Source organism: Camelina sativa, chromosome 20, assembly GCF_000633955.1.
Source record: "Camelina sativa cultivar DH55 chromosome 20, Cs, whole genome shotgun sequence".
NCBI classification, from domain to species: Eukaryota; Viridiplantae; Streptophyta; class Magnoliopsida; order Brassicales; family Brassicaceae; genus Camelina; species Camelina sativa.
Window position 1 is genome coordinate 23,707,206 of NC_025704.1, and position 27,330 is coordinate 23,734,535.

The 27,330-nt window shown below is 34.4% G+C and overlaps 5 protein-coding genes across 8 annotated transcripts; 2 read left to right on the forward strand and 3 right to left on the reverse strand.

Moving 5' to 3' along the window:
* On the forward strand, positions 440-2,162 carry LOC104771535 (chlorophyllase-2, chloroplastic-like). The gene is made up of 2 exons (XM_010496067.2): positions 440-790; positions 1,351-2,162. Exons 1-2 carry the CDS (start codon positions 470-472, stop codon positions 2,035-2,037), a joined length of 1,008 nt encoding a protein of 335 aa, XP_010494369.1. The 5' UTR covers positions 440-469; the 3' UTR covers positions 2,038-2,162.
* On the forward strand, positions 3,638-5,353 carry LOC104772775 (chlorophyllase-2, chloroplastic-like). The gene is made up of 3 exons (XM_010497350.2): positions 3,638-3,657; positions 3,890-4,121; positions 4,561-5,353. Exons 1-3 carry the CDS (start codon positions 3,638-3,640, stop codon positions 5,248-5,250), a joined length of 942 nt encoding a protein of 313 aa, XP_010495652.1. The 3' UTR covers positions 5,251-5,353.
* Positions 5,429-9,015, reverse strand: LOC104771536 (VAN3-binding protein-like). The gene is made up of 7 exons (XM_010496068.2): positions 8,642-9,015; positions 8,400-8,495; positions 7,175-7,595; positions 6,654-6,860; positions 6,512-6,561; positions 6,320-6,377; positions 5,429-5,936 (listed from the first exon to the last, which is right to left on the reverse strand). Exons 1-7 carry the CDS (start codon positions 8,966-8,968, stop codon positions 5,728-5,730), a joined length of 1,368 nt encoding a protein of 455 aa, XP_010494370.1. The 5' UTR covers positions 8,969-9,015; the 3' UTR covers positions 5,429-5,727.
* Positions 9,277-10,940, reverse strand: LOC104771537 (vesicle transport v-SNARE 11-like). Its single transcript, XM_010496069.2, has 5 exons — positions 10,668-10,940; positions 10,171-10,295; positions 9,879-9,937; positions 9,591-9,779; positions 9,277-9,486 (listed from the first exon to the last, which is right to left on the reverse strand). The coding sequence occupies exons 2-5, from the start codon at positions 10,262-10,264 to the stop codon at positions 9,427-9,429; spliced, it is 402 nt and encodes a 133-aa protein (XP_010494371.1). The 5' UTR covers positions 10,265-10,295; positions 10,668-10,940; the 3' UTR covers positions 9,277-9,426.
* LOC104771538 lies at positions 22,342-26,334 on the reverse strand. 4 transcript variants are annotated; one of them, XM_010496073.2, is made up of 6 exons: positions 25,963-26,334; positions 25,218-25,370; positions 25,071-25,114; positions 23,478-24,971; positions 23,222-23,375; positions 22,342-23,127 (listed from the first exon to the last, which is right to left on the reverse strand). In XM_010496073.2, the coding sequence occupies exons 2-6, from the start codon at positions 25,357-25,359 to the stop codon at positions 22,454-22,456; spliced, it is 2,508 nt and encodes an 835-aa protein (XP_010494375.1). In that variant the 5' UTR covers positions 25,360-25,370; positions 25,963-26,334; the 3' UTR covers positions 22,342-22,453. The 4 variants fall into 4 exon arrangements, with proteins under 4 accessions (XP_010494375.1, XP_010494373.1, XP_010494374.1 ...); XM_010496071.2 differs by having other exon boundaries at positions 25,212-25,370; positions 25,963-26,332; XM_010496072.2 differs by lacking the exon at positions 25,963-26,334 and adding an exon at positions 25,648-25,759 and having other exon boundaries at positions 25,212-25,370.

Genomic DNA, 27,330 nt, shown 5'->3' on the forward strand with positions numbered 1-27,330 from the left:
AAAAAATAAAATTATAATGAATCATAAAAACAAAATCAAAAATATATGTCATAGTAATTAGATAAAATGATTACAAATAAAAAGAGAAAAAAAAAGTGAAGAAGTAAGAAGAAAGAATAAGAAGAAGAGAGAGATGCAAATTTTTTTTTGTTTTTTTTTTCAACCATTCTAAGCTATTAGATCCAAACTAGTAATTGAAATCCAATGGTCTAGGATACCACCAATTACACACTCATCTCTAGCCGTCGGATCAAATTCTTAGTTAGAATCAGACGGACCTTAATACAACTGTTTTTTCTCTCTAGTTAAACATATGTTTACATGATCAGGGCTAAAATAGTCTAAAAATCACAAATGTTGGCCAAAAAGTATCTCTTGGTTAGAAAGTGTGTCAAATGAACATACTTTTAGTAAAAGTGTGTCTCAGTGCAAATCTCCCATAATAATATCTCCAACTCACCTCATTCTCATGTACCCACGAAAGAAAAAAAAAGTAAAACAGAAAAAAAGAAACAAAAAAATGTCCTCTTCTTCATCAAGAAACGCCTTTGAAGATGGCAAATACAAAACAGATCTCTTAACCTTGGACTCATCATCTCGCTGCTGTAAAATGATGCCGGCTTCTCGAGCTTCGCCGTCTCCGCCAAAGCAGCTGTTGGTGGCGACGCCGGTGGAGGAAGGAGAATATCCGGTGGTGATGCTCCTCCATGGTTACCTTCTCTACAACTCCTTTTATTCTCAGCTTATGTTGCATGTCTCTTCTCATGGCTTCATCCTCATCGCTCCTCAGGTTCAATTTTATATTTAATATTAGTTACATTTATTCAAGAATTAATTAGCCACTAAAATTTCTTATTAGTTTTGATTATAGTGTGTTTAGTTAGCTAGGTGTGAATCATATTCAAATGTCTCTAACAGTGTGTATAGTTCAAAAAATAAAACATAAATTCACACTACCTAGGTGTAAGTAGGTCCATGTAATAAGAGATTTTAATTGAAAATCAAAATCATCAATAATACATTTGTTGATGATTGGTAAAGAACTTCAGGACTTAGGATTTGGTATTTAACCAAGATGTATATATCTAAAATGCAGCTGAATGGAACACATAATGCCACGTTTAACTGAGTTTTCTTTTTGTCTCAAACTTTTATTTATTGTTTGGCCTTTATAAAAAACCTTAGACGATAAGAAAACTAAGAAGAACGATACAAATGGATGGGTCCACTTGATGTGTTTACTCTGCTTTTGTCTCTAAATAATTGGTTCAATTCATTAGAATCTCTCTAGAATCATAATGTTGCAAATGTAGTGGTAAATAAATTTTCCTGGTTATGTGTATTTGACAGTTATATAGTATCGCCGGACCGGACACAATGGACGAGATTAAATCAACGGTGGAGATTATTGATTGGTTATCAGTAGGACTTAACCACTTTCTTCCAGCACAAGTAATACCAAACCTATCCAAGTTCGTACTCTCAGGCCATAGCCGCGGAGGCAAAACCGCGTTTGCGGTCGCTCTAAAGAAATTTGGGTACTCCTCGGATCTAAAGATCTCAACATTGATCGGTATAGATCCTGTTGATGGAACATGGAAAGGACAACAAACCCCTCCTCCAGTTTTAGCTTATGAACCAAACTCATTTGACCTAGACAAAATGCCGGTACTTGTCATAGGTTCGGGACTTGGTGAAACCGCTCGGAACCCGTTGTTCCCGCCTTGCGCGCCTCCCAGAGTGAACCACCGAGAGTTCTTCCGGGAATGTCAAAGTCCAGCATGGCATTTCGTCGCAAAGGATTACGGGCACTTGGACATGCTTGATGATGATACAAAAGGGATTAGAGGGAAGAGTTCTTACTGTTTGTGTAAGAATGGTGAAGAGAGAAGACCAATGAGGAGATTTGTTGGTGGAATCGTTGTGTCGTTTTTGAAGGCTTATTTGGAAGGAGATGACTTTGAATTGGTTAAGATCAAAGATGGGTGTCACGAGGGTGTTCCAGTTGAAATTCAAGAGTTTGAGGTTACCATATAAACATAAGTTTCTCTTTAGGGGATGGTTTTCCTATTTTCAATATTATCAATATCAGCTTTTGTAACTTATATGTAGTTTACAAACTTATGATGTACAACTCTTTACTTAAGTGACCTCTTTGCTCATGGATTACATTTCAGAAGACTAGAAGAGTGAAGTTTCAAAAACTTTTTAAGAAGTCCCCACAGTATTTTCTATACCACAATCACCCCAAGAGAAACAAAAAAATAAAAAAAAACATAAATTTCGTCCGATTTCCCAAATCAACACCATAGCTTACAAAGTGAGAATAACTCTAGCTAGGAAAAAAAACAAACCTCAATAGAAAAAATATATATATTCATTCAATTCCCACATTTGGCAAAAAGGGTAAAATCCAGAAGAAAAAAAGACTCATTTAATTTCTAGTTCCCAATCATCACGATTTTGCCAAAATCTAATTGAAATTAACGTACCTCAAGAGCCATTACTATCTTCGTTGTGTGGGTGATGCTTTTGATTCAGAGCATCTCTAACTCATCTATATAATTACCTTTATATATAAAAAATATAGCAATCTTTATTCTAGATGCAAATTTGCTCTGACCTACTTCTATTCTCATCTTTAAAATAAAAATTGTTTAATCTTTCATAGAAAAAAATAGAATTTCTCTATATATAAAAAAATAGCAATATTAATTTTAGAGATGAGAATAAAAGTAAGTTATAGTAAAACTTACCTCTATTATAAAAATAAAAACATAAAAAATACATTGGAGATGATCTCAAAGACTCATCAAAGTTGATATAAGATTATTTCTCCGTTCGATGTTAGTCACCTATATGGTCCATTATAATTCACATTATTTTGGTTTTCCCATATTTTTAGTTAATTCTAAATTCCAGAAATTATAATATTTCTTCATTTCATGATAAATAAATGTTTAGGATCCACAATTACACCATGTTCAATGTATGTCATTATTTTCTCCTATACAATAGAACAGACCAATTCTATTATAGAGGCAATTTTTACTCTAATATATATTTCTATTTTTTTCTTCCTAACATAGAGGTGGGTGGAAGTAATAAATATAGAGGTGGGTGGGAGATGATCTTAATTTAACTTTTCATACAAATTAAGAAACCATATTAAAAAATTTCTTATACCTTTTTAATTTTAATTGTTTCTTGATATTCTTCAATAGATCTGAAGTTTATATCAAAAACTAAATTTAACATTGAATATCTAAAACAATACTTATTTTCAGACGTAAAGTAATACTAGAATAACGCTCTTTGTGAAATGGTGGAAATATTTTAAATTAATTTTCTTGAATTTAAATCTGTTTAACAATTCCCAAAAAAAAAAGAAAAAAAAAACTCATATATAGGATGTGAGTTGGTTTGAAAATTTTAAAATAGTAAAATATAGAAACTGAAATAATAAAAAATTAGATTAAAAAGAAAAAAAACTATATGTATTGGAGGAATTTTATTTTCGGTTTCCTTTTTCATTCATAGAAGTTAGAGTTACTTTGTTAGAGTATGTAATTTTGGAGATAATATGCATATGATATTTTTGCGAAAACCACATATTTTATTGCACATTTTATAAAAGATGATGATATTTTATATAAAGTAAGATTTATATACACCATTTATTTACGAAAAAAATTTGCAGTGTCATTTTACTCTGTTTCATTCTACTAGTAGTCTTTTGTTAGTTCGTAACTTTTTTTTTCTCCCTATAATAATAATATCTCCAACTAATCTCATTCTCATCTACCCACGAAAAAAAAAGTAAACCAGAAAAAAAAAAAAAAAAAAAAAAAAAAAAAAAAAAAAAAAAAAAAAAAAAAAAAAAANCAAGAAACGCCTTTGAAGATGGCAAATACAAAACAGATATCTTAACCTTGGACTCATCATCTCGCTGCTGCAAAACGACGCCGTCTCCGCCAAAACAGCTGTTGGTGGCGACGCCGGTGGAGGAAGGAGAATACCCGGTGGTGATGCTCCTCCATGGTTACCTTCTCTACAACTCCTTTTATTCCCAGCTTATGTCGCACGTCTCTTCTCATGGCTTCATCCTCATCGCTCCTCAGGTTCAATTCTAAATTTTAAAATTAATCACACTGTTTCAAGAATTAATTAGCCACTAGATTTTCTTCTTAGTTTTGATTATAGTGTGTGCATAGTTAGTTAGGTGTGAGTCACATATTTCTAATAATGTGTATAGTTACAAAGAAAATTTTATGTAATTTATAAGTAGGTCCATGTACAGAGAGATTCTAATTGAATCCAAAATCATATATACTAAATATATTTGTTGATACGTATATAAACCTTTAGACAAGAAGAAAAGTAAGAAGTAAGAGCAGAGATGCAAACAAATATATGGGTCCTTTTGACGTGTTTATCCTGTTTTTGTCCCTAATCAATTGGACTAATTCATCAGAATCTGAGTGCTCGAAATGTCATAACGTTGCATATTTTTAGTCATTTGAAAATACAATTTCTTGGTTATGTGATGATATTTAACAGTTATATAGTATCGCCGGACCGGACATAACGGATGAAATTAAATCAACGGCGGAGATTATTCATTGGTTATCCGTCGGATCACTTAACCACTTTCTTCCAGCACAAGTAATACCAAACCTATCAAAGTTCGCACTCTCAGGCCATAGCCGCGGAGGCAAAACGGCATTTGCGGTCGCTCTAAAGAAATTTGGGTACTCCTCGGATCTAAAGATCTCAACATTGATCGGTATAGATCCAGTTGATGGAACAGGGAAAGGACAACAAACCCCTCCTCCAGTTTTGGCTTATGAACCAAACTCGTTAGACCTAGACAAAATGCCGGTACTTGTCATAGGTTCGGGGCTTGTTGAAACCGCTTGGAACTCACTGTTTCCACCATGTGCGCATCCCGGAGTGAACCACGAAGAGTTCTTCCGGGAATGTCAAAGTCCAGCGTGGCATTTCGTCGCGGAGGATTACGGGCATTTGGACATGCTTGATGATAATACAAAAGGGATTAGGGGGATGATTTTTTACTGTTTGTGTAAGAATGGTGAAAAGAGAAGGCCAATGAGGAGATTTGTTGGTGGAATTCTTGTGTCGTTTTTGAAGGCTTATTTGGAAGGAGATGACTTTGAATTGGTTAAGATCAAAGATGGGTGTCACAAGGGTCTTCCTATTAAAATTCAAGAGTTTGAGGTTACCAAGTAAACATAAGTTTTTCTTTAGGGGCTGATTTTCCTATTTTCAATATATATTATCAGTTTTTGTTGCTTATGTAGTAGTTCAAACTTATGAATTATGACTCTTTTACTTAAGTGACCTCTTTATCTTTGCTCATGAATTTAACTCGATTACATTCACAAGACTAGAAGAATAAAGTTTCAAAAACTTTAAAAGAAGTTCACACAGTATTTTCTATACCACAATATCCCCACAAGAAACAAAAACATAACTTTCGTCCGATGTCCCAATCACCATAACTTGCAAAACGAGAATATAATGTAATTTACATATTCTTCTACTACAATGATCTTACTTTTAAAAGAAAGAAAAAAAAAATAGACGGTTTAATTACCTTATCTCTTCCAGCTAGAAAAAGAAAAACACCAAGAAAAAGAGAGAATCCAAATTAGCCCCATTAGTATCCATTTTCATTCTGACTTTACCCCAAGACTATACCTTAATTCAACATTTATGTTTCCTATCAGAAGCAATGGAAAGAAGCATGGAAACACCTTGTGTCCAAAGATCATATTCCCTTTGGCTTTTGCACTCGAATTCAATCACTCTTTTCTCAAACGTCTTAAGCCCGAAATACCTCAGATTCTCTCCACCCTCGAGCAATTCCCGACCAGGCCATGCCGGTAATCCCTTGACCAATTCCACCACCACATCTATATATATAGATCAATACATCACAAATTGAATTAGCGACTTAGAAACAAACTATTTTACTTATAGACCAACAACTTAAGACTAATTAATGTGAACACAAAAAGAAATGTGCAAAGCAATAACCATTAGACTAATCCATTCCTTTATTTTGCTGTGATTTGTTGAAAGACAAAAAGAGAGAACAAGACTAGTATTCTTAACTGATTAATTAATCTTTTCATGAAAGTTTGGATCTGTCTTTAACTTTACGATCTAATAGTCTCTTATACTTCAAAAACTATTCCAAAGTTAGTACCTTTTTGACCTTTTGATCTATTGGATTCCCAATATAAAAAAACAAAGCAAGAGTAAGTATGAAGCAAAGCATCACTATTTCACTTACTCTTTTTCTTCTTTGTAATGGTCCCAGCAACATGTTTGCTCTTAGTCTTCAACACTACCTGCGCAATAAAGATAAAATGCACATTAAAACAAAACAAATATATATTTAGTTTAGCTTCCACAACAAAGGTCGATTCACACATTAACTATACGTAACTATAATTACAAAGGTACAATTCTATATATGGTTTACCTGCTTTGTTCTATTTATGTAGATCGAAACAACTTTCCAATGAAGATCACCTGAAAAATATGAAATGAAAATAATATAATTAACTCAAGAACTACGTAACATGCATGAACTAAATTGAAACGATTAAAAGACATTAACAAACCTTTGCGGGTGCGTTTAAGCAATTCGCAACCTTTAGCTAGCAATTCTTTACTGCAAACCCCGAGGAAATTGTCCTCTGGAGCTAACTCGCCTCCTCTGTAACCACCACCGCTTCCTTTTGGTATACCCTTATCCACTGGAATCACAGCCGCGATGTTCCATACCTCCTTCAAAGCCCTCGCCTTCAATGTCGCAGCTCCTCTTAAAGCTATGCACATAACAAAAATAGGTTAACAAGAAACTAGTACTTTTAACTAATGCATGGTCGCCTAGTGGTTCTAGGCCAAAAATTTAATCTTCCTAGAAAGAAAAAAATTATAGCTAGCCAGCGTTGTTTCAATGAGTGGCTATTCCATAGGTCATGAAAGAACTATTACACTTCTGTATGGTTCATAATTGATTTTTTTTTAAAATACAGGGATCAAGATTTTTAAAAATTGTAGTAAGTTAGTAACAACATATTGAAGTAACCATTTATTAACATTTCACTATTGACATGATTGCTTAATGGAAGAAACATACCTGTGGCAGCGGCGGCGGTCAAAGTCATGATATCCCCGGCAGAACGAACGTTGACAGCAGAACTGACAACGGAGGCCAAGTGCTCACGATCAGCTCCCATAATCTCTGCCGCTTCCACACACTGCGCCGCCACCAAAGTGGCGGCAGAAGCTACCGCCGAGTCATTCTTGGCCACTTTCTCGTCCGTTCCGGCACTTGACTGAGAGGCCGTGGCTGCAGCTATAGCAGCAACCGCGGCAGCAACACCAGCTACGGAGACAGCTGCATGGAGCTGTGCGTTCTGTGCACGCGTCTCCTCTCTCTTCTTCTCTCGCCGGTCCTTTAGCCAACGACCAACAGTTTTAGACCCTCCTGCGGTGCCGGGGATGGCGGATGGACCACGTATGTGCCCATTAAAGGATGGGCTTATACGGTAGAATTGCTGCACAAGTATTTTAAATTACTCTAGGTTAAAAACTTAAAACCAAATTTTTGGACTTAATTAAAGTTTCAACTTAATTATTTGTGTAAGAAAAAGTTTTTTTAAGAAAACAAATGGAATTCAATTTTCTGAATTTCCTCGTTGTAACGAAATTTTGCTTATTTAAGTTTTCAAGAAAAATAAAATAATATGTACCATTATAAGAAAAAAGTATATATATTTTAATTCATTTTCCCAAATAAACGGCTGTGGGAAATAGACCGTTGTGAATATAAGCCAGCCAATCTTTGGGTCCAAGACCATAAATGCTGACACAACTATATTCTTTTTCCTAGATAAATACTAAATCGAATGCGTCAATTTAATGATATAAATACCATAAATACAAAGACAGAAAAAAAATGTGGATAAAAAAAAATAAAAAGACAAATACTGCTAAACTTAGAGTGAATGACAGTGAAAATGCTTAGGAAGAAGAGAAAGCCTGAGCTTTGTGTTCCTCTGTTTTTCTTACTCTACTGCTTCTACATCATACGTAGCCAGCCTTTTTTGTTTTTTGTTTTTTGTTTTTTGTCAACGTGTTTTACCAATTTGCATAATAGACCCAGCTTTTTTACCCATCCCATAGATTTAACCCACCCAATTTTTAACTCTTCACACTCTAGTCCAATATAATTAACAAACCAGAGGTCCAGAAGTCAGAACAATCCACTGATAAAGAAAGGGACTGATGAATAACTAATTAAGTAAGATTTTGGATTCCGGTTTAGTATTTCTTTAAACCGGTTCAAGAATTGAACTGACCTTAAAGTCGTCGATGTCCGAGGGAGAGATCGGAGGGCTGTCGGTGAAAGAGCTATGTGATAGTCTCCCTGAGGTCCGTGGTGATGAAATCTCCGGCTAATACAAATAAATATAATCGTGTTAACAAAAAACTATAGAAGTTTAATAATAGTAACGTACATAAACATAAAGTTATGATTCTTGATATGATTCTTCAAAGCGACGCCGGTTTGTAAGGGATATATTTATACTTAATTACTTACAGACTGAGCCATGATACGTTCCATGACCATCAAAGAAGTCTCGGAAGAAGCGAAAGAGAAAGTGTTTCCAGAAACGACACCGTTCTCTTCATTTTCCGGCACCAAAGTGACGTCAGAAGAACCGCTCTGGATCTCAGAGAAACGCATTTGCGGCGGTTGAGAGCTCAGAGGAGGAGAAGCGACGACCGCTCTAGAAACTTCAGTCGCGGAAGGGCTCCAAGTACGTGAGAGAAACTCCATAGAATCTAACGGCGTTTCGGGCGGTTTGAACGCTGGATTTGACCTCCACCAATATTGTTCTCCAAACGTTTTACCACTTTTATCCATTTTTTTCTAAAGAGAGATAGAGAGAATGTGAGAGAAGAGAATGGGGAAGTTATGTGAAGCTTTCGTGTATTTAAAAGCGGTTGAGGTTTAGGCTTTTAGCTTCCTCTAGTTAAATCGTACGGTTGGATTTGTTTAGCTGTGATTAGATTAACACGTGGCTTTATCTTAATAGATGATCTTAATAACTCCTTTGGTTTCAGTTTTAAGACCATCTTTATAGGCATAACTTTTTTCTGTGTTCTTAGACTAAATATATTAGGAAAATAATCTAAGATCAGTAGTTAAAGATCTTTTTGTTAAAAAGTTAGTTATAGGGAAAACATCTTTAAGATCGTAATCTTTAATAATATAATAATCAATTTTTATTTTACATTTGATACATGAACCTTTGCAACATTAACATCATTTCAAACATCGTACATCACCTTCTAGATACAAGTTATCTTTTCTTCTAGCTTCTAGGTTCGGCCCAAACGCTCAGTTGACATCATCAATCTTGATCTTTGATCAGCCGAAGCCTGACCACAACGACAAATCAACAAAAATTAACTCAAAAGTTGTTTTCTAAGCAAAGATTGAGATGTAACTAAACTGAAACAATATGACTAATTCCTTTATTTACCGTTTTTGTGTCGGCCATACCAGCTTCCAAAAACTCATCTCGAGCAGCAGCGTTCAAGGTTCGAGTTGTGATTCTCTTTACTTCGGTTTTGAAATTGTTCAAATCAGACTTGAATTCTCTTAATTTGACAAGGAGGCTGGACTTAAGACTTGGTGGAAGGCTCCTTGCCTCAAGATCCATTTTCCTAATCTGGTGAAGAAAAAAGGACAGAACATCATCAATACGCAAAACGGACACATAACACCAAAGCTTCTATTATAATAACTTCACATTACACCAATCATATACCAATAATTCCGCATTATCCAGCCCAGATTTGATTTCAGAGAGCTTCTGCTTCTTCTGTTCTGCAAAATCATTAAGAATATTATCATCAATGCATCTGAAACTGTCTGTGCAAACAACAACACATTAATCAAGGTAATAAACAAAACTATGATAATGGTCAGTCATCACTACTAATCACAAGCTCTCTTCTCAAATCAGCAACCAAACAAAAGAAAGGCATGAAGGATCTAAAAAGCAAATGAAACACAAACTAAAGTATCTCAGAGTGGATTCAAGTATTGTTAATCTTCACCTCCATCAAGTGCAATAGCTGAGGAACATTTCTTCGAAAGACTCGCTGAGAGCTCACAATACTGCCGCTCGTATCCATCAAACGCATCACTCATTGTTCCCAAATGGGAATTGCAACTAAGAACTCTGCACAATCATCAACACACAATAATTAAGATGAACAAACAAAAACTGAAGCAAACAGAGTAATAAATTTAGAACAAATTTAAAATCCCAATCCCATCAAAGACTAACATCGTTCGATTGTGATATCTTAAGAAATCCAAAAACCCTAACATTTTATTTGTGTATTCCAAAACTAGATTGCGATACAGTAAAAAATAAGCCAGAGAATGTAAAATTCACGATGCTTCCGATGATCCGAAGAAGAAACAAAAGAGTTTAGCCGGAGAAGAAGCGATTTGAAGCACAAAATTAGAAATCAAAACTGAAATCAGACTGAGACATTTGGGAAAAACAAAAACAGAAATAAGGCAGACTCAGAGATCAGAAACGAACGGGGGAAAGAGAGGTGACGTCGGAGTCAGTAAATCGATCGGGGAAAAAGCTCTGGTGAAAAGAAATTGTGGAAGACGACGATCAGAAGATGATTTGATTTGATATTGCTGTGAGATTGCGAAACAAAAAAAAAATTTAAGTCTCTTTCTCAATCTCAACCATTGCCACGTAGACAAAGAACTCTTCTAAAATCAGTTCTAATTTAAGAACAAAAAATGTGTTCTAAGAGCACTATTGAATAAATTTATCAATTTATTATGCTAAGAACAGTCCAACTGTTGTGCCGATAAAAATGGCCTAAGAGAGTGCTTTGTACTTTCTCTGACGGTTCTTGATTAATTACGAGTTCAACTTATAAAGACAAAAAGAAAAAAAAAATGTTAAAATTCATAATTACTTAGTGGTGAATTTACTTTGAACTCTATAGTAAAAAAAAAAGAATTATTTGTTTGATAAAAGAAAAAAATAAAGTTTTGAAAATTGATAATATGTAATGTGGTTATTGTGGTAATTGATTTATGAAATGCCAAAAAGCGAAAATAAAACTCTTATTGATCCAAACCTAAATTTTATATATTTAAATATTTGCTTTGATCATTATATATGCACATTAACATGAAAATTATGACCTAATAATTAATTTTACTATTAGGAGGTACGGATTCAGAATAGTATTTCATAAGAGAAAAGGTAATAATTTGATAAGCTCTAATCTTGGTATGAAGCATGAACCAATGTGTTTTTTAAAACATGATCCCAAAATGGAATCTAAAAGTCGATTGGGTCAATATGTCGATCCAGTTTGACTGTGGGGCAACACATGATAAGTGATACATATATATAAGAAAATCGCCATATCATGTTTTTAAATATATGAACTTAATAATCCAAGAGAGTTTAGTCGTTTAGAACAAAATCAAATAAATACAAACAACATTGTCTCCCAAAATTGATTATTCAAGATAGAGTTTTAAGTTCCTTAGTCTTTTTGTTCATCCACCAATTTAACATCGAGATTGGTTCACAGATTGAACATAATCTTTCAATTTTTCTCTTTATTTCGATGTCTAAATTTAGAGCGTATATACATGGTCCAGAAACTTGATTTTTTGTTATTTTTTCTTGAATTACATTACATATAATTATTAATAATATAGTGGGGGAGTGGAATGATGTGCACGTGGAGGCGTGACTGGGGCACGTCATCATATGGAACCACAAATCTAATGTATGTAAGGTTGTGTCCGTGACAAGTCAGAACACTCTCTTCACCACCTTCTCCTTTCAGCTTTTTGTCTCTTCTTTATTTTCTTTTACTTATTCGTTTATACGAATAATTATTTAAACTATCTTACTCCACTAATTCCTAATTTGTATGACCACACTTCATTCAGACTTTCAGTTTTCACAGCCTCAATAATCTTTATACATAACTTGTCTTGGCCTTGAAGAAAGATATGTAACTGTATTATTATAAGAAAATATGTCATACTGGAACGAAAAGATTAGTTGATTAAATGCGTACAAACCATGAGAATGTTTGCAGCCGAAGGTTACTAAACCCAATTACTAAAGCTCTTTTAGCCTTTTCGGCACGCGGGTTCACATTCAAGTTTCAACACATACGTGTATACAACATACTAGTACTTATTTTTTTATTTTTTTTATTGTGTGAATACAAGATAGTTAATTGTCCGAAATTAAGTAAATATTTAAAGTTTCTACTAACAGACTAGACCTGGACAAAATACCCGGATCCGAATATCTGATCCGAATCCGATTCAAAAAACCCGATCCAAATCCGTATCCGAAATTATAAAATACCCGAACGGGTTCTAAATCTCTAAATCCAAAAACCCGAATCCGAATCCGATCTGAACCGAAATCCAAATGGATATCCGAATATACAAATATTATTAATATATAGTAGTAATATATTAGTAATATTTATAATTTTAATAATATAAGTGTTCAAAATATTCAGAGTTTTAGATATTTTCGACAATTGGAAGTATTTAATCTGTTTATTAATAAATTTGGGTAGAAAATACTCTAAATTTTTAGATATATTGCGTATTATTGAATAATTTAGACTAAATTAGATACTAAAACTTTGAGTTTTATGAACTTCGGGTAATCCGAATCCGAACCCGAAATACCCGAACCGAATCCGAAGTCTAAAAATACCCAAACGGGTCCTATACCTCTAAACCCGAAAACCCGAAATACCCGAACCGAACCCGAACAGATACCCGAATGCCTAGGCCTGGGCATTCGGGTATCCGTTCGGGTTCGGTTCGGGTATTTCGGGTTTTTGGGTTTTCGGGTTTAGAGGTATAGAACCCGTTCGGGTATTTCTAGACTTCGGATTCTGATCAGATTCGGTTCAGATATTTTGGGTTAGGATTCGGATTACCCGAAATTCACAAAATTCAAAATTTTAGTATCTAATTTAGTCTAAATAATTCAATAATACACAATTTATCTCAAAATTTAGAGTATTTTTTATCTAAATTTACTAATAAACAGTTTAAATACTTCAAATTAAATATCTAAAAATCTGAATATTTTAGACACTTATATTATTAAAATTATAAATATTATTAATATATTACTACTATATATTAATAATGTGGGTATATTCGGATACCCATTCGGATTTCGGTTCGGATCGGATTCGGGTTTTTGGATTTAGAGATTTAGCCCGTTCGGGTATTTTACAATTTCGGATACGGATTCGGATCGGGTTTTTTGGATTGGGTTCGGATCGGATCTTCGGATCCGGGTATTTTGCCCAGGCCTACCCAGGCCCGAACAGAGAATATATCCATCTTAGTCCTGGGTATTCGGGTATCAGATATGGATAAAACCCGATCGGATTCGGGTTATCGGGTATATGAGTATAGGACCCAATAGGGTAAACCTAAAAAAATTGGTTCCGGTTCGGGTCGGTTCAGATAAGAGTTCTAATATCCAAAAAAACCAAAAAAATCGGTTTCATATCGGTTTGAGTTATGGCTACTCGAATACACTAATTTGCTACCCGAATACACTAATTTTCTATCCGAAAATCGAAAATTTGCCCTTATACCCAAAAGACTACTATGACTCTTAAGACTCTTAAGACTTTTAACCAGTACAAGCACCTATTTTTGCAAATTTGACACAATACTCAATAGGTATATTATAATAGAATCCATCCATGAAATCGAATATTCCAAGTCATACAAATGAGAGAAACAATACTAGATAATAGAAACTAAAGAAGAGTTTTTAAGTTCTTGCCAAAACAACAAATCCAAGTTTAATGACTCATGAGTCATGACATTAAAACAAATAAGTGGGAGGAAAATGGAAAACAAAACACAATAATGGCTTGGTTTTGCTCTCCTTCTGGACCTAATACAATAAAAAACACATAAAACAATATCAATTCATTGGTAAACTATACACTAAACCGTAAGAGACTAAGAGAACAATTTATGGCCGAATTACCTCAATAGCTCACTCCCTCAATCAGTCACTCTACTGATCTTTCAGTCTTTGATCTTAAACGTTGAAATCAGGTTCAAACTCTGTAGAAAATCGAAGACATAATGTTAGAAATCAATCAAACATGAAACATTATTAAGAGATTAAAACTGGACTAAAAGAAAAAAAGTACCTCTCATAAGATCTCAATCTCAGAAAGAAGTTGTTGAATGGTTGAGACTCCTTTGTCATTGATATGAATCTCACATTTCAGCCACTATTTAGTACATATCAACACTTCGATCATATAATATGTCAAACAACTTCTGCTTGGATCTAAAACTCTATCACTTATACTAAAAGCAGATTCTGATGCTACTGAAGACACTTGCATTGCAAGTATATCCTTAGCTATCAATGATAGAACTTGATACTTCCCACTGTTGACCCTCCACCATGAAAACAAATCATACTCTGAACCTTTTAGAATATTTGAAGTCTCCACATCCTCTTTCAAATACATATCCAACTCATTAGAAGAAGTATGAATCCCCGTTTCTTTCACCATATCATCAAAGATCTCAGCCATATCCTCATATCCAACAGGAGCTCGTCTTTCATTCATATCAGTATCAAACTGATCTTGAGCCGCATACCATGAGTGAGAAGATGACCCATCACTACTTTTATTCAACAAACTGGCTCTGGTATACTCATCATACAAATCTTTCAAGATATTCTTCACTGAATTAGACAGATGAGTAGACTCCACACTGCTTTTACCATAAAGCCTATCAAAACATAGCTCAACAAGCTTCATTTTCTTCCTCGTGTCAAACACACTTGCTACCATCACAAGTCTGTTCATCTCAACCTTATCACCAAATGGATTCCAATACTTCTCCAACTTTTTTAACATGCATGTCGCTTTCTTATGCATGTCATCATCATCTCCTGTTGTGCCTAAAATGGTAATATTTCTCATAACAGAGACTATCTCATTATAGAGTTTATGAGCAGCAACAGTCGTAGAAGCTGAAAGAACCAATGTAGACTTATAAAAGATGCCAAGAATTTGAGCAAACCTCTCAGCTGAATCTAAATCCGATTTCAATGTTGGCCCAACTCTTTTATGTCCATCCATTTTCTCCTGAAAGCGGTCATTGTATGGTTTATCTTCAGCCTCCATCCTCTCAAATTCAACTCTGAATTTTAAAGCTTGTTCTATCATGAGATAGGTAGAATTCCATCTGGTCTTTACATCTAAAGGCAGGCTTCCCCTTCTAAGTTTTCCTGATTCCACACGAAAATCAAAGGCCTTGAGCCTGTTTGATGTAGATCTTGCATAGTGTATTCCATTGCGAATAACCTCCACGCTGCTATTTATATCATACAATCCTTCCTTTACAACCAGATTCAGTATGTGAGCAGCACATCTCAAATGCAAATATTCACCTTTTAGTATCAATGCATCACTTCCATACTTATCCATCATTGTTGTCTTGAACTTAGTCATAGAGTAAGTGTTAGCTGTAGCGTTATCAACAGTGATGCAAAATATTCTCTGTATGCCCCACTCTTCCAAACAGTCCATAAGACAGTTACTAATTGTCCCACCCTTATGATCAGAAACATTCTTAAATCCTATGATCATCTTCCTTAATCTCCACATATCATCAACAAAATGAGCTGTTATTACCATATAACTAGCTCTAGTAGTGGAAGCAACCCATATATTTGTAGTCAAAGACAATATCTGTTTGTTGTGCTCAAGAATTTTTTTCATCAATGCCTTCTTCTTCACATAAATCTCGACAATGTCTCTTGTAGCCGTTCTCCTAGAATGTGGTTTATACAACTGAACTTTAGAACAGAAATGTCTTCAAGCTAAGCACTCAACGAAAGCTAGTGGTAACTCAGCTAGAACCAACATTTCATTAGTAGCTTCTCTAAACAATGCCTCACTGACCTTACTCACTCTAATATTACCACCAACACCATCAAGAGTCAAAACAGAATGAACATTATCTTTATTAGCACTTAGCCATACCTTATATGCATTGCATGTCTTTTCAATATTTTTCCTTAGAGTATAAGTTCCGGACTTGGTTGCACAACCAAATTCTCTTCCACAATAATTGCAACTACACTTGTTTTTCTTCTTTGGTACTCTAGTGAAATGTTGCCAAACATATGACCTTTCTTTATTTCTTGTCTTACTGGATCCTTCAGCTTCTTCCCTTTTTTCTTACGAGTCTTACCAGAACTAGGTGTTTCAACCTCATCAATGTATGTCCCATCTAATTCATCATCGTCAGTATCACTTTCAACCTCCATCGGATCATTGTCTGTCCCTGTTGGATTATCACAAGACGCCATCTACGTCAAACATTCAAAAGCAACCCTTTGTCAGAACTTAGAAGACAGAACTCAGAAGATAAAAACTCATAATCTAGAGCAATGCCATGAGTTTAAGAGATAAAACAACAAAGAACTCGAGTCACTCGACCAATGATTTTAAGAGATAAGACTCGAGCAATGATTTTAAGAAATAAAACAACAAAGGACTTGACCAATTTCGAGCATTACTACTCTCTAAGAAACCATACAAGCACACACGGTCACGGCTAAACAGAGATCAACATTTATCATCTCCTAAATCATCTAAATCACAATTCTTTGTGCAGATTTAACAAAGAGGTGGTTTCTAATTCTGTAAATCGAAGTACATATACAGCTATAATCTTGAACTCGACGGCTCGACCAATCGAATTACAAAGTAAAGTAGTAAACCTTACTTCTGAATGGATTCTCGACAACGCAGAAGGTGGAGGAAAAGGCACACAGATCTTATTTAGGGTTTCCAGCTTTATGTTTTCAATATTATCTCGAGGTTTTATATAAAGGGTGAAAAAAAATTGAAAGAGAGAGTCGAGTATCGAGTATCGAGGAAGAAACTAAAAAAATGATATAATTGAATGGTAGGAACCTTAAATCCTCTTTCCCTCTTAGTTAAAATTTTTGGGTTTTTGGTTTATCCGTTCGGGTATCGGGTAAAACCCGAAACCGAACCGATAGCCACGGGTCTATACACATAGGACCTAATAGAGTCAAATGGCATAATCCGAATCTGAAATCTCGGGTTTTTCAGATTGGTTCCGGTTCGGATTCTCGGATCCGGATTTTTTATCCAGGGCTAATCTATCCCATCTCCTTCAACGTCCATATAACTACACAATAGAAAGGAAGAAGAAATTTGATTCAATGCAAATGAAATAAATTCAAGAAAAAATGTAGAAACCGAAAGGAAGAAGAAATTTGATTCAATGCAAATGAAATAAATTCAAGAAAAAATGTAGAAACCGATGCATAGGGGAGATTGATATAGGAGAGATCGATGAGTAAATGTTAGTTTGGTTTGATATAATAGGAAAGGTGACCTTTTCCTAATAAGTAACAAATAAGCATAAATAATTAAATAGCGACCCCAAAATCCCTATTTTTGTTCCCTTCTTTTGAGGTAATGAAAGGATAGAAAAGACAGAGAAGGTGTGCATGTACGAGGGTGTTGGTAGCTATCTTTTTCATCATCAATTTCTTTCTTCAAAATTGTATTATTATTTATAAAAAATAAAATCTGATCAAATGATACATTGTCTAAGAATAATGATTAATGTATACTCTTAAACAAAATGAAGTCGGCAACCAGTTGAACCGAGAGTTATGCTTTGGAAGAGTCAGGACATCTCTCGTGTTCGAACATCAACTGCGGGAAGAAGACTATATTTGATATACTTCAATCCCCGGCCCGAGGACTAAGCTCTACTGATTTGGTCTTGAAACTTTTCATAGAAAAAGGTGTAGTGATTAACAAAATTATCTATATTGAAAAGAATAGTTGATCTAATGAAAATGCTACATATATAGATGGACTAGAAACCATCCCATCACTAGCTTGGATCATTTTGGATCTTGCCAAATCCAAAGAAATTAATAGTGACAAGCTAGTGATGTGGGTTGTCTAAAACTAAAAGGAAGTCTATATACATGGGCAAAAGACATCTATAAATATCATAGGTAATTTGCATGCCTCACCTAAACGATCAAGACCTTGGAACCCATTAAAGAAGGCTTGAATAAAGCCTAATAAAATTGGAAATACAATTTTGTAGTTTCTACAGAACATGTCGGTCCATTGGAGTGACATAAACAACACGAAGTAAGTGACATGTTTGATTATTTTTAACATATATTCTTTAATTATGTAATGCAATAATTTATTGTAACATCTATCTATCAAAAAAAAAATTCTTACATCTCTTATCTGAAATATTATTTTTTAAATATATCAGACGGTCATACCCCACAAGACTATACCCTAAATATATAACAGAGAACCTAAACCTAATTTTTTAAAAAAAGTTAACTTAACATTTATAATTGTATAAAATAGGGTAAAAGTGAAAATGACCAAAAAGTGTATTTTTGAAAAGAAAAGAGATATCTACAAAAGTAATTTCTAACAATTTCTCATAATATTTAATTGAATCATAGATAAAATTATTTGTATGAAAATGAAATAAAGCACTATAATTTAAATTGATGAGTGAAATTAAAAAAGAAAATTCAATAAGATAGAAGTTCATATGATTCTATAAGTAAACCAAAATAATATAAATTTGAAATATTACGTGTGAGTTTATATTAACCAATCTAACTGTTTGAATGTTATAGAAATACATTATTTTTATATGCAAGATTTTTCAGATATTCTATAATATTTATTTATAGTTAACTCATGTTTAAACTCAAGTGTAACTCCCACTCATTACCACATGTAAATTCAAGTGTAACTCTCCCTCATTACTTTTTGTTTTGGGTTCAACCACTAATACTAATTCAAAATCAAAGTTAGTGACTCATATTAGTTAATTAGAATAACATATTTCTCATCCACTAATGTACATTGATTAAAACCATATTTACCACAATAATTTTTTATACTATTTTGAATGAATTAACACTAATTATATAAAACTAAAATTCTTTAATTGCATTTATTTTCTAAATGTGCTTCCACCACTAATTACTACATAATATTCTCTCCCTTCTTTTCATTTAATCTCTTAGGAGAAAATGTTTGTTCTAAATTAGATTAGATTTTCAAATCTTAATGCAAAATTGATTAGCTATTTTATTCTCAATTCAAAATTGATTAGCTTTTTTATTGTTTTTAACAATTTATCATGCATATTTATTTTTCATTGGTTAAATTGCAAGCCACTTAAAGTGATTAAGATGCTCTTGCACTAGGCTAACACAATGATTATCAGAATTCCATAAGCAGAAATATTCCAAACTTGCTGATTTTTTTTCTTACCAATTTTTTAAAGTTCAAGATATCAACGTTTAGATTTGTAGGCTGTAAATGGTGACGGCGATCAGGACAGACAAATCTGTCATCGGTTTAGTCTATCCTGAAAATAGAACGGACAACAATTGCTGCGGTTCAACTTTATTTGTACGTAAATATGATTTACAGTTGGTCTATTTTCTTCAGACCACACCACTGTAAACTGTACTTTATGAATGATAAATAAAAAACGGTATAATCTGCTAACGGATTTGTCTGTCCTGCGCTGCCACCATCCAAACTGTTTAGTAACAATATTTTTGTGTGACTTTTGTGAAGTGATGAAATATGTCAGCAAATGTAAAACAAAACACAAAAAGCTAAGACTACTTACAATGATGTAGTTTTGAGCTGTTAAATAAAAAATTTAACAGTTGAAGCAATGCAATGGAGTGATGAAAAAAACAAAAGAGATGATGTGGAGACAACACAGTTGAAAACATTCACATCCGTTGAAACCCAAAAGTAGTGGGTTTGCTCGCCACGTGGCACATTCTGAATAGTTTACTTTTTTAATTATAGAATAATATTTAGATAAAGAAATGTTTTGTTTCTATTGGATGGTGAGATTTCAGATATTTTTTTATCTAACCCAATTATTTGAGATAATTATCTTATAGAATACCAAAATTTTATTTTATTATTTTATACCAAAATTTATCATTTTTCATTCGCTATAAATAGAGACTTGTTTCATTTAATTTGGACACAAAAAAAAAAATCATATTTTCTACTATATTTTTGCTATCAGCTTTCATAAACTCTTGTTTATTGTTTTACTGGTTTTTTAATGGATCCTAATAATTATATATTTTATAAAATAAAAAAACAAAATCTCAATTTATTTTATAAATTTATTTAGTTTTTCTTGTTTTAATTTTATTTGATATTAACTATGATTAATAAGACGTGATCACAAAAAATAAACATAAATAAGGTGAAAAATATGAAATAAATTTGGTTGGGTAAGGTGTTGTAATTTTATTAAACAAAACTATTGTAGAGAATAAAAATGATGTAGGTGTTGAATTATGATGTGGAAGAGAGAGAAGATGATGTGAAGTGTTAAAAATAAAAAAAATGGGTGTTGTAATAGAGAGGATGTATTAAACTTGACATTTTAACTAATTTGTGTAAAATTTACAAATCATATGTTATTCAATCATGGATTTTAAAAAATCCATTAAAATCCACTGTTATTGAGCTGATGATTTAAAAATCTAATTTAAAATCCACTGTTATTCAAAACAGTTTGTGAATTTGGATTTTAATAAGAGGGAGGTATTTAACTTATATTTTAGAAGATTTTAAGGTATTTTCAAAATCACTTGTTATTCAATTGATGATTTTTAAAAAACTTTTGAAATCCTATGTTATTGAACTTGACATTTATGTAAAATTATTTAAAATGATTCACAATCTCTTGTTATTCAATTCAGAATTTGTAAAACTTACTTAAAATCTACTGTTATTCAAAATATCACAACTTTTTTTAAAAGAGCTACTTTGAATGATTTTAAGAGACTTTTTCTTGTTTTTTAGTTAAAAAATGTGACTTATAAAATCACACCCTATAAGATGGAATTTTGACTTATAAAATCACACCTTACACAAGAGTTCTACGTTTTTTCTTTCTATTACCAAATCTAAGACAAACCATAAGATCAAATTCAACCATTCAAATTCATCATTCTAATGAGAGCGACCTTGTCTCAATCAGCAGTGCCTACCGGAAGATATCACTCTATCTTCGGAGCAGACACATCCAGTTCGAAACTATAGCTGTACAAACTCCGACATCTCGTTTCGTAAGAAACTTTCTCCCATCTCTCTCACTCTCACTAAGCGGTGCTGAACGACAAAGTAACACTGACACACATCATTGCATCAAAAGCTGGAAAATTGTCAACTCTTCAACTCAAAAAAAAATACCAGTTCTTCAACTCAAGCAAACGTCATATGATATTCATATGAAAATTACCAGAATCTACCTAGACTTTTCTATAATTTCTCTGTGTGATTTAGGGTAGGGGGGATCATGATATTCACTTCTTGTTTATCAAAAATGGTCATTTCATCGTTTTTTGTTAACTGTAATATGTTTTTTTTGCAGGCTACAAATGATCAATAATGTTAAAAACAAAGACGATTTTTGAAACATTCTAAAATCATTCACAAAATGTGTCAAAATCTCACAGATTGTCATTTCATTTTCATTTTCTTAATATAAATTTATAACAAATTACTCAAATCTTCTAAAATCTTACTCAAATCTTGCAAAATTCTAAAAATATTAAAATTCCACCAAATCATCTAAAACATAAGTTTAATACCCCCTCTAGGTTTTAGGGATTCTAGAGGATTTGAAAGGATTTGTTTAGTTAAAATACAGAAATCTAAATTTCATGGTTTTATGTAAGATTTGAAAGAATTTTAACATAAATCATATTAACTTCCCTAAAATCTATCAAAATTTTAAATTTCCTAAATACTATAAAATCCTCCAAAATCATGGTTTCAATACACCTCCTCTATTATTGAGAGATGGAAAAGTCAACACCTGTTTGTCCAAACGGACAAAAAACGTCAACACCTAACACTAGTACATGCGTCCACTCATTGGTCCAACTTTTTCTTTTCCTTTTTTTCGATAATGTAATTGTGAGCCAAACTAGGACGGCCTAATCTAGGAAATTGTAGCTACTCAGGTTAACATTCTGAGCAAAACCCAACAAATCAGATTAGAAAGTTTGGAACAATCTTTGAGACATTGGAATAATAGAGATGATATCTATGTAATACTACGTTCCATTATCATTCACCCAAAAACAAAAGCAAAATAGAATGTGGAATTCACCTTATATTATACACACGAAAAACCATATAATTTACATTCATATGATTAACAAATACTTGGAATGAATAATTTGGCTTGTTCTGACAAATCCATCAAAGACTCTTCCACCAACTCCTCCAGTAACTTCAACTCTAGTTCCTCTCCCATTGAATCCATTTCCAATCTCAAACACTCCGGCGAACCAATCTCGGCTACTTCAACCCTCACAACTTTATTCACAGCCAAACTGCTCAAGTCTCCGTCTTCATCCCACCAACGATCTTCCACTCTTCCGTTACCCGTTAAACATTCTTGCATACGGTTTATCACATAAACCCGCAACGGCTTACCAGAGAGAATTAAGGGACTACGAGGTACGAGATAGCTCGGTGTTAGCTCCAAAAGCAGTGTGTTGACTAGGTCGAACACTAGCTTCTTCACGTTTGATCCGAGTCTTTGCTGTTCTGTTGATTCCGCGTAGCTGTTTCTCAGAGATGGGTCTAGTGGACTCTCTGCAGAATGCCATTTAGACAAAAGATTGTCTGAGATAGCATCAAGATCAGCTGCTGATAAGAGTGTGTTGATGAGGAGACGCAAGTCTTCTTCCTCGTCTCTTGTGGAAGTAGTTGAGCGTTTAGATGAGAAGCACCGAGCTACTGTTGAGTCATCGAATGAAAAGGTTCGACCAATGGAACCTATCGGAGGCGATTTTCCTAATAAGTTGGAACTCATCTCCCGTCCTGTTATTACCAAAACTCCAGTTTATAAGGAATCAATATGAAACAGCAAGATAAAAAGATAAAGATAGGTGCTATGCTATAAATGAAACCTTACCAAGAGAAGAAGATGATCTATTTAATACAGATGAATTAAAAAATATTCCATCATCTTCATCGAAAGAAGTTTCCAAGACTGAAACTGGACTCGGTTCATCACGCCACTCACTAGAGTTTCCAAAAGTGGTTGCCCTTGCAACTGAGAAGTCTCCCTGTTGAGATATATGTGACAAAAAGCATATTTGTTTGTAACTAAAATATGCAACAGATTAATGTATTAAAATCAGTAAAGGTGTTTTATATGATCATACTACCTCACGAGAATTCATGCTCCTGGCAGACACTGATGCATCACAGTCATCGTTGCACCGAGAATCTAAGATTTCAGAATTTACCACTTGGGAATCCTCATAAGATCTCTCCTTGCTGGATTTCTTGTTCCTTGAGAAAAGAAAGTTTGAGACTTTACCTTTCAGAGACCATTTCAAGCTCTTTGACTTTGTCAGTTCCTCTGGAGCTTTGGATTTCTCCTTGTTGGTATCAAGAGACTTATGTCCAAGACTTGTTGATGACTCAGGGAGAGATTTCGACCGCACAAGGGTTCTAAGAGGCTTTAAGTTTCCTTCTTCTTTACTGACACTACCAGCTAAGCAAGATGCATCATACACACTAGGACCTTCCTGTTCATTACCTTCACTGGTTGTTTCTTCTTCTATTCTAAGATCATCTCTCAAATCTGGAATTGCAAGCATATCACCTAACGTACTATTAGAGACTTTCTTTTCCATAACTTTGGACTCGTGCAAATTCTCATTAGATGCTGCCATCAATGCCCATCTTTCAGAAAGCCGTTTCTTAGCCTCTCTGCAGACGGATGATGACTCTGGTGAATCAGAGGCTATGCTAAAGGGAGAGGAAGAAAAAGGGCTATCGTACTTGTTGATATAATCCCATGAATGTCTTGAGACCGGTGACATGATTTCAGAATCTGCATCCTCGTTAAGAGAACTATCATCGCCTATGTAACCATTAGAGAAGGCAGAAGAATGTAAAGTTTCTTCCTTTAGAATCTGTCTCTTCACTCTCCTAGCCACATCTCTTGACTCTCTCTCCTCAAAACCTCTTGGAGATGTTGGACATGATGAAGCCTTTGCGACATGGCCATTAGGTTTGAGAACAACTATTCGAGTTGACTGCCTTGTCGGATATTCTTCTTCAGCCGGCCATTTGAATAAATCACTCTTCATCCCGTCTCTCGGAGATTCAGTGGCTGCTTCATTTCCTAATTTTTCATCAACAATGATCTTTGAAGGCTTCAAAATAGTGATCCTCTTTGACTTCTCTGGGGTTGGTGGCGCAATGGACTCGAAATTGTGGAGACGATGGGAGAACAAGTTATTTGATTCCTGCAAAAACTCGAGGAACAACTCTTTGTTCGAACTCAAAACTTCCATAGCTTCTTGAAACTCCTTGGAATGTCTAAGTTTATCATCTGTAACCAAACGTTTCGCCTCCAAGAACTTTTCACGGACAATGTCCATATGCTTCTTGCTTAAACCCTCCACACCATTACTCGGTTTCTGCCAAATCTCATAGACATCTTTATATTCCCCGTGACTTAACGACCTCTTTAGACGAGGCTTTGAACTATTACTCCTCGGAGAAGGTTGTGTCTGATGAAAGGAATCAAGACCCATCAACTTAGCAACCAAATTAGTCGAACTGAGCTTAATATCCATGTCTTTCGACATTTCCTGTTCTAGAAGCATCTTCATCGGTGTTCCATTGACTCCACCGTTCCTCACATCCTACACTCCCAATAAAAACAAAAGATTAACACTTTACTCATTTCATAAACAAAAACAATCAGAGAAAGCAAATTGTCTTTACAGGTTCAACAAACTCACAACTTTATCTTTTATATGATCTAACCGATTCCTCCTGATAGATCCTGTGAAGCCATCATCATTATCATCATCAATATCAAAATGACATAAAAATCCTAACTTTACTAATCCCAGAGGTTTAAAAGAGTGAAGAAACCTAACCATTACCAAAATGTGGTTTCTCAGTAAGCAACTTCTTTCCATTACCAACTGTTCCAAAATCGAACAGATTAACCATCCGACCCAAACATCCTGGAATCTGTCTTCCAGTGCCATGACCTTGAACGTTTCTTCTTCGTTGCTTATTCATTTCTTCAACCCCTGAAACCATCACAATCACAATCCACCATCCATTAACAAAAAAAAAACAAGAAAAAACTCAATAAAAGTCCTAATTAGTAACAGTAGACTAGACAACACAAACCAAAGAGAGAACTTCAGATTCAAGAAATAAAGAACCGACCTTTGCCTGAATATTTTTACTTGGACTACTGAAAGAGAATTATTAAAGGAAACATAAATTTTGGGAATTAAAAAGAAAAGAATCTTTAGAATTAAGAGCAAACAAATATTGGTCAAAGCACAAGCATTTACTTACCAAAAACTTCGAATCAATCACTAAAGAGATACAAACGCAATAACTGCGTTCGTTACCGACACCATAAGAACAAGAGAGAACACAAAAAAAGGCAAGTTGAGCAAGCAAAAGGTAACACGGGGAACGTCATAAGGAAACAAACAAAAAAAAAAAGAGAAAAATTTCAGCAAAAGAATGTGAAAAAGTCTTTTGCTTTCTTCACCAAACATTTCGCCAAAAAAAAAAAAAGAACTGTTAAAAAGTAATATAAGGTTTCGACGAAAACGACGGCGTTTCAACTGAGAAAGAGAGCAGAAACAGAGAAAAGACACAGACCTGTTCGCCGGAATCTGCATTCTCCGGTGAAAGGTACAAGCTTTTCGCCGGAATTTTATACAAACGCAGTAAAGATAGAAGCTTTGTCGCCGGAATTTCAACAAAACGGAGTAAAGGAACAAGCTTTAAGGCGACAAAGATGGAAGCTTTTTTGTTCTTCGTCGCTATGAAAAGACTTGCGCAGAGTCGTCAAGAAGAAGACTATGGTGACATCACCGACGCAATGACGGACTTCAGACGCGTTTATTAAATGCGATTAATTAGAAGCGACAGGTACGGAAGTGGATGATATGTAGAGAGAGAAGAGAGAGAGAGAAGTTGTGTGTTGTCCATAGATAATGGAGCAGGTTACGACTTCGGAACTACTACAAAACGGTGTTAGGTTCTTTTTCAAACGTCTTTTCTAAACGCGTTTCTGGTATTATTACAACTAGGTTGTGTTGTGTGTTTATTATTTATTGATGTCGGAGAATTTAATAACTAGGATGATTATATAAATTAACTTCCTATAATATTTTATTTTCTTTGGTCTATTACTATATTGGAATATTCAGATTTCCTTAATCAGACTGTTTGATATCAAAATATAATGATATATTGGAGTATAAAAATATATCATTATAATTTAACATAATACGTTTTTGGAGTCGATAATAATTTATTTTAGTCTTCGATATATAATCTAAATCCAAAGACTCTTCTAACCCATTGAAAAAAAAACTCATAAAAAAAAATGGCGATAGCAGAGGCGATTGAGGGTTACTCCAAGACGGTGGTTAGAAGGTGTTTCAATCCCCGACGCCAAGACATGAAGTCTCCTCTTCCCATGTTCCCGCGTATCTAGCAGTTAGAAGAGAAGGTGGTTGGTGCGGACCTGGGGATGGGCAAGTTCCAGTTTGATTTCGATGAGAAAGAAGACATTGTTAAGGTGTTGAAGATGACCTCGTTTCACTTCGATCATTGGATTGTGTCAATGGTTCGATGGACACCGACGGTGGATCCTTTGTACCCTTCTGCCTTAACTTTATGGGTTCGCATCATGGGAGTGCCATTCCAGTTCTGGGCTGAGCCAACATTCCGAGGGATCGTCGCGGATCTGGGTCGTGTCGAGGCTGTTGATATTGATGGTGGTCGAGTTCAGGTTACAATCAATGGTCTCAAGCCTTTGAGTTTTGAGACTGAAGTAGAGTTTTACAATGGCGAGGAGACCGTTGTATCGCCTCGTTATGAACGGTTGTACGGCTATTGTCGGTGTTGTTTCAGCTTATGCCATGACGATGATCATTGCCAGTTGTTGCAGCCACCGTTGGTACCTGATGTTCCGGTTCTGCATCACGATGAACCTGAAGATCGTCAAGGTAAGAGCTA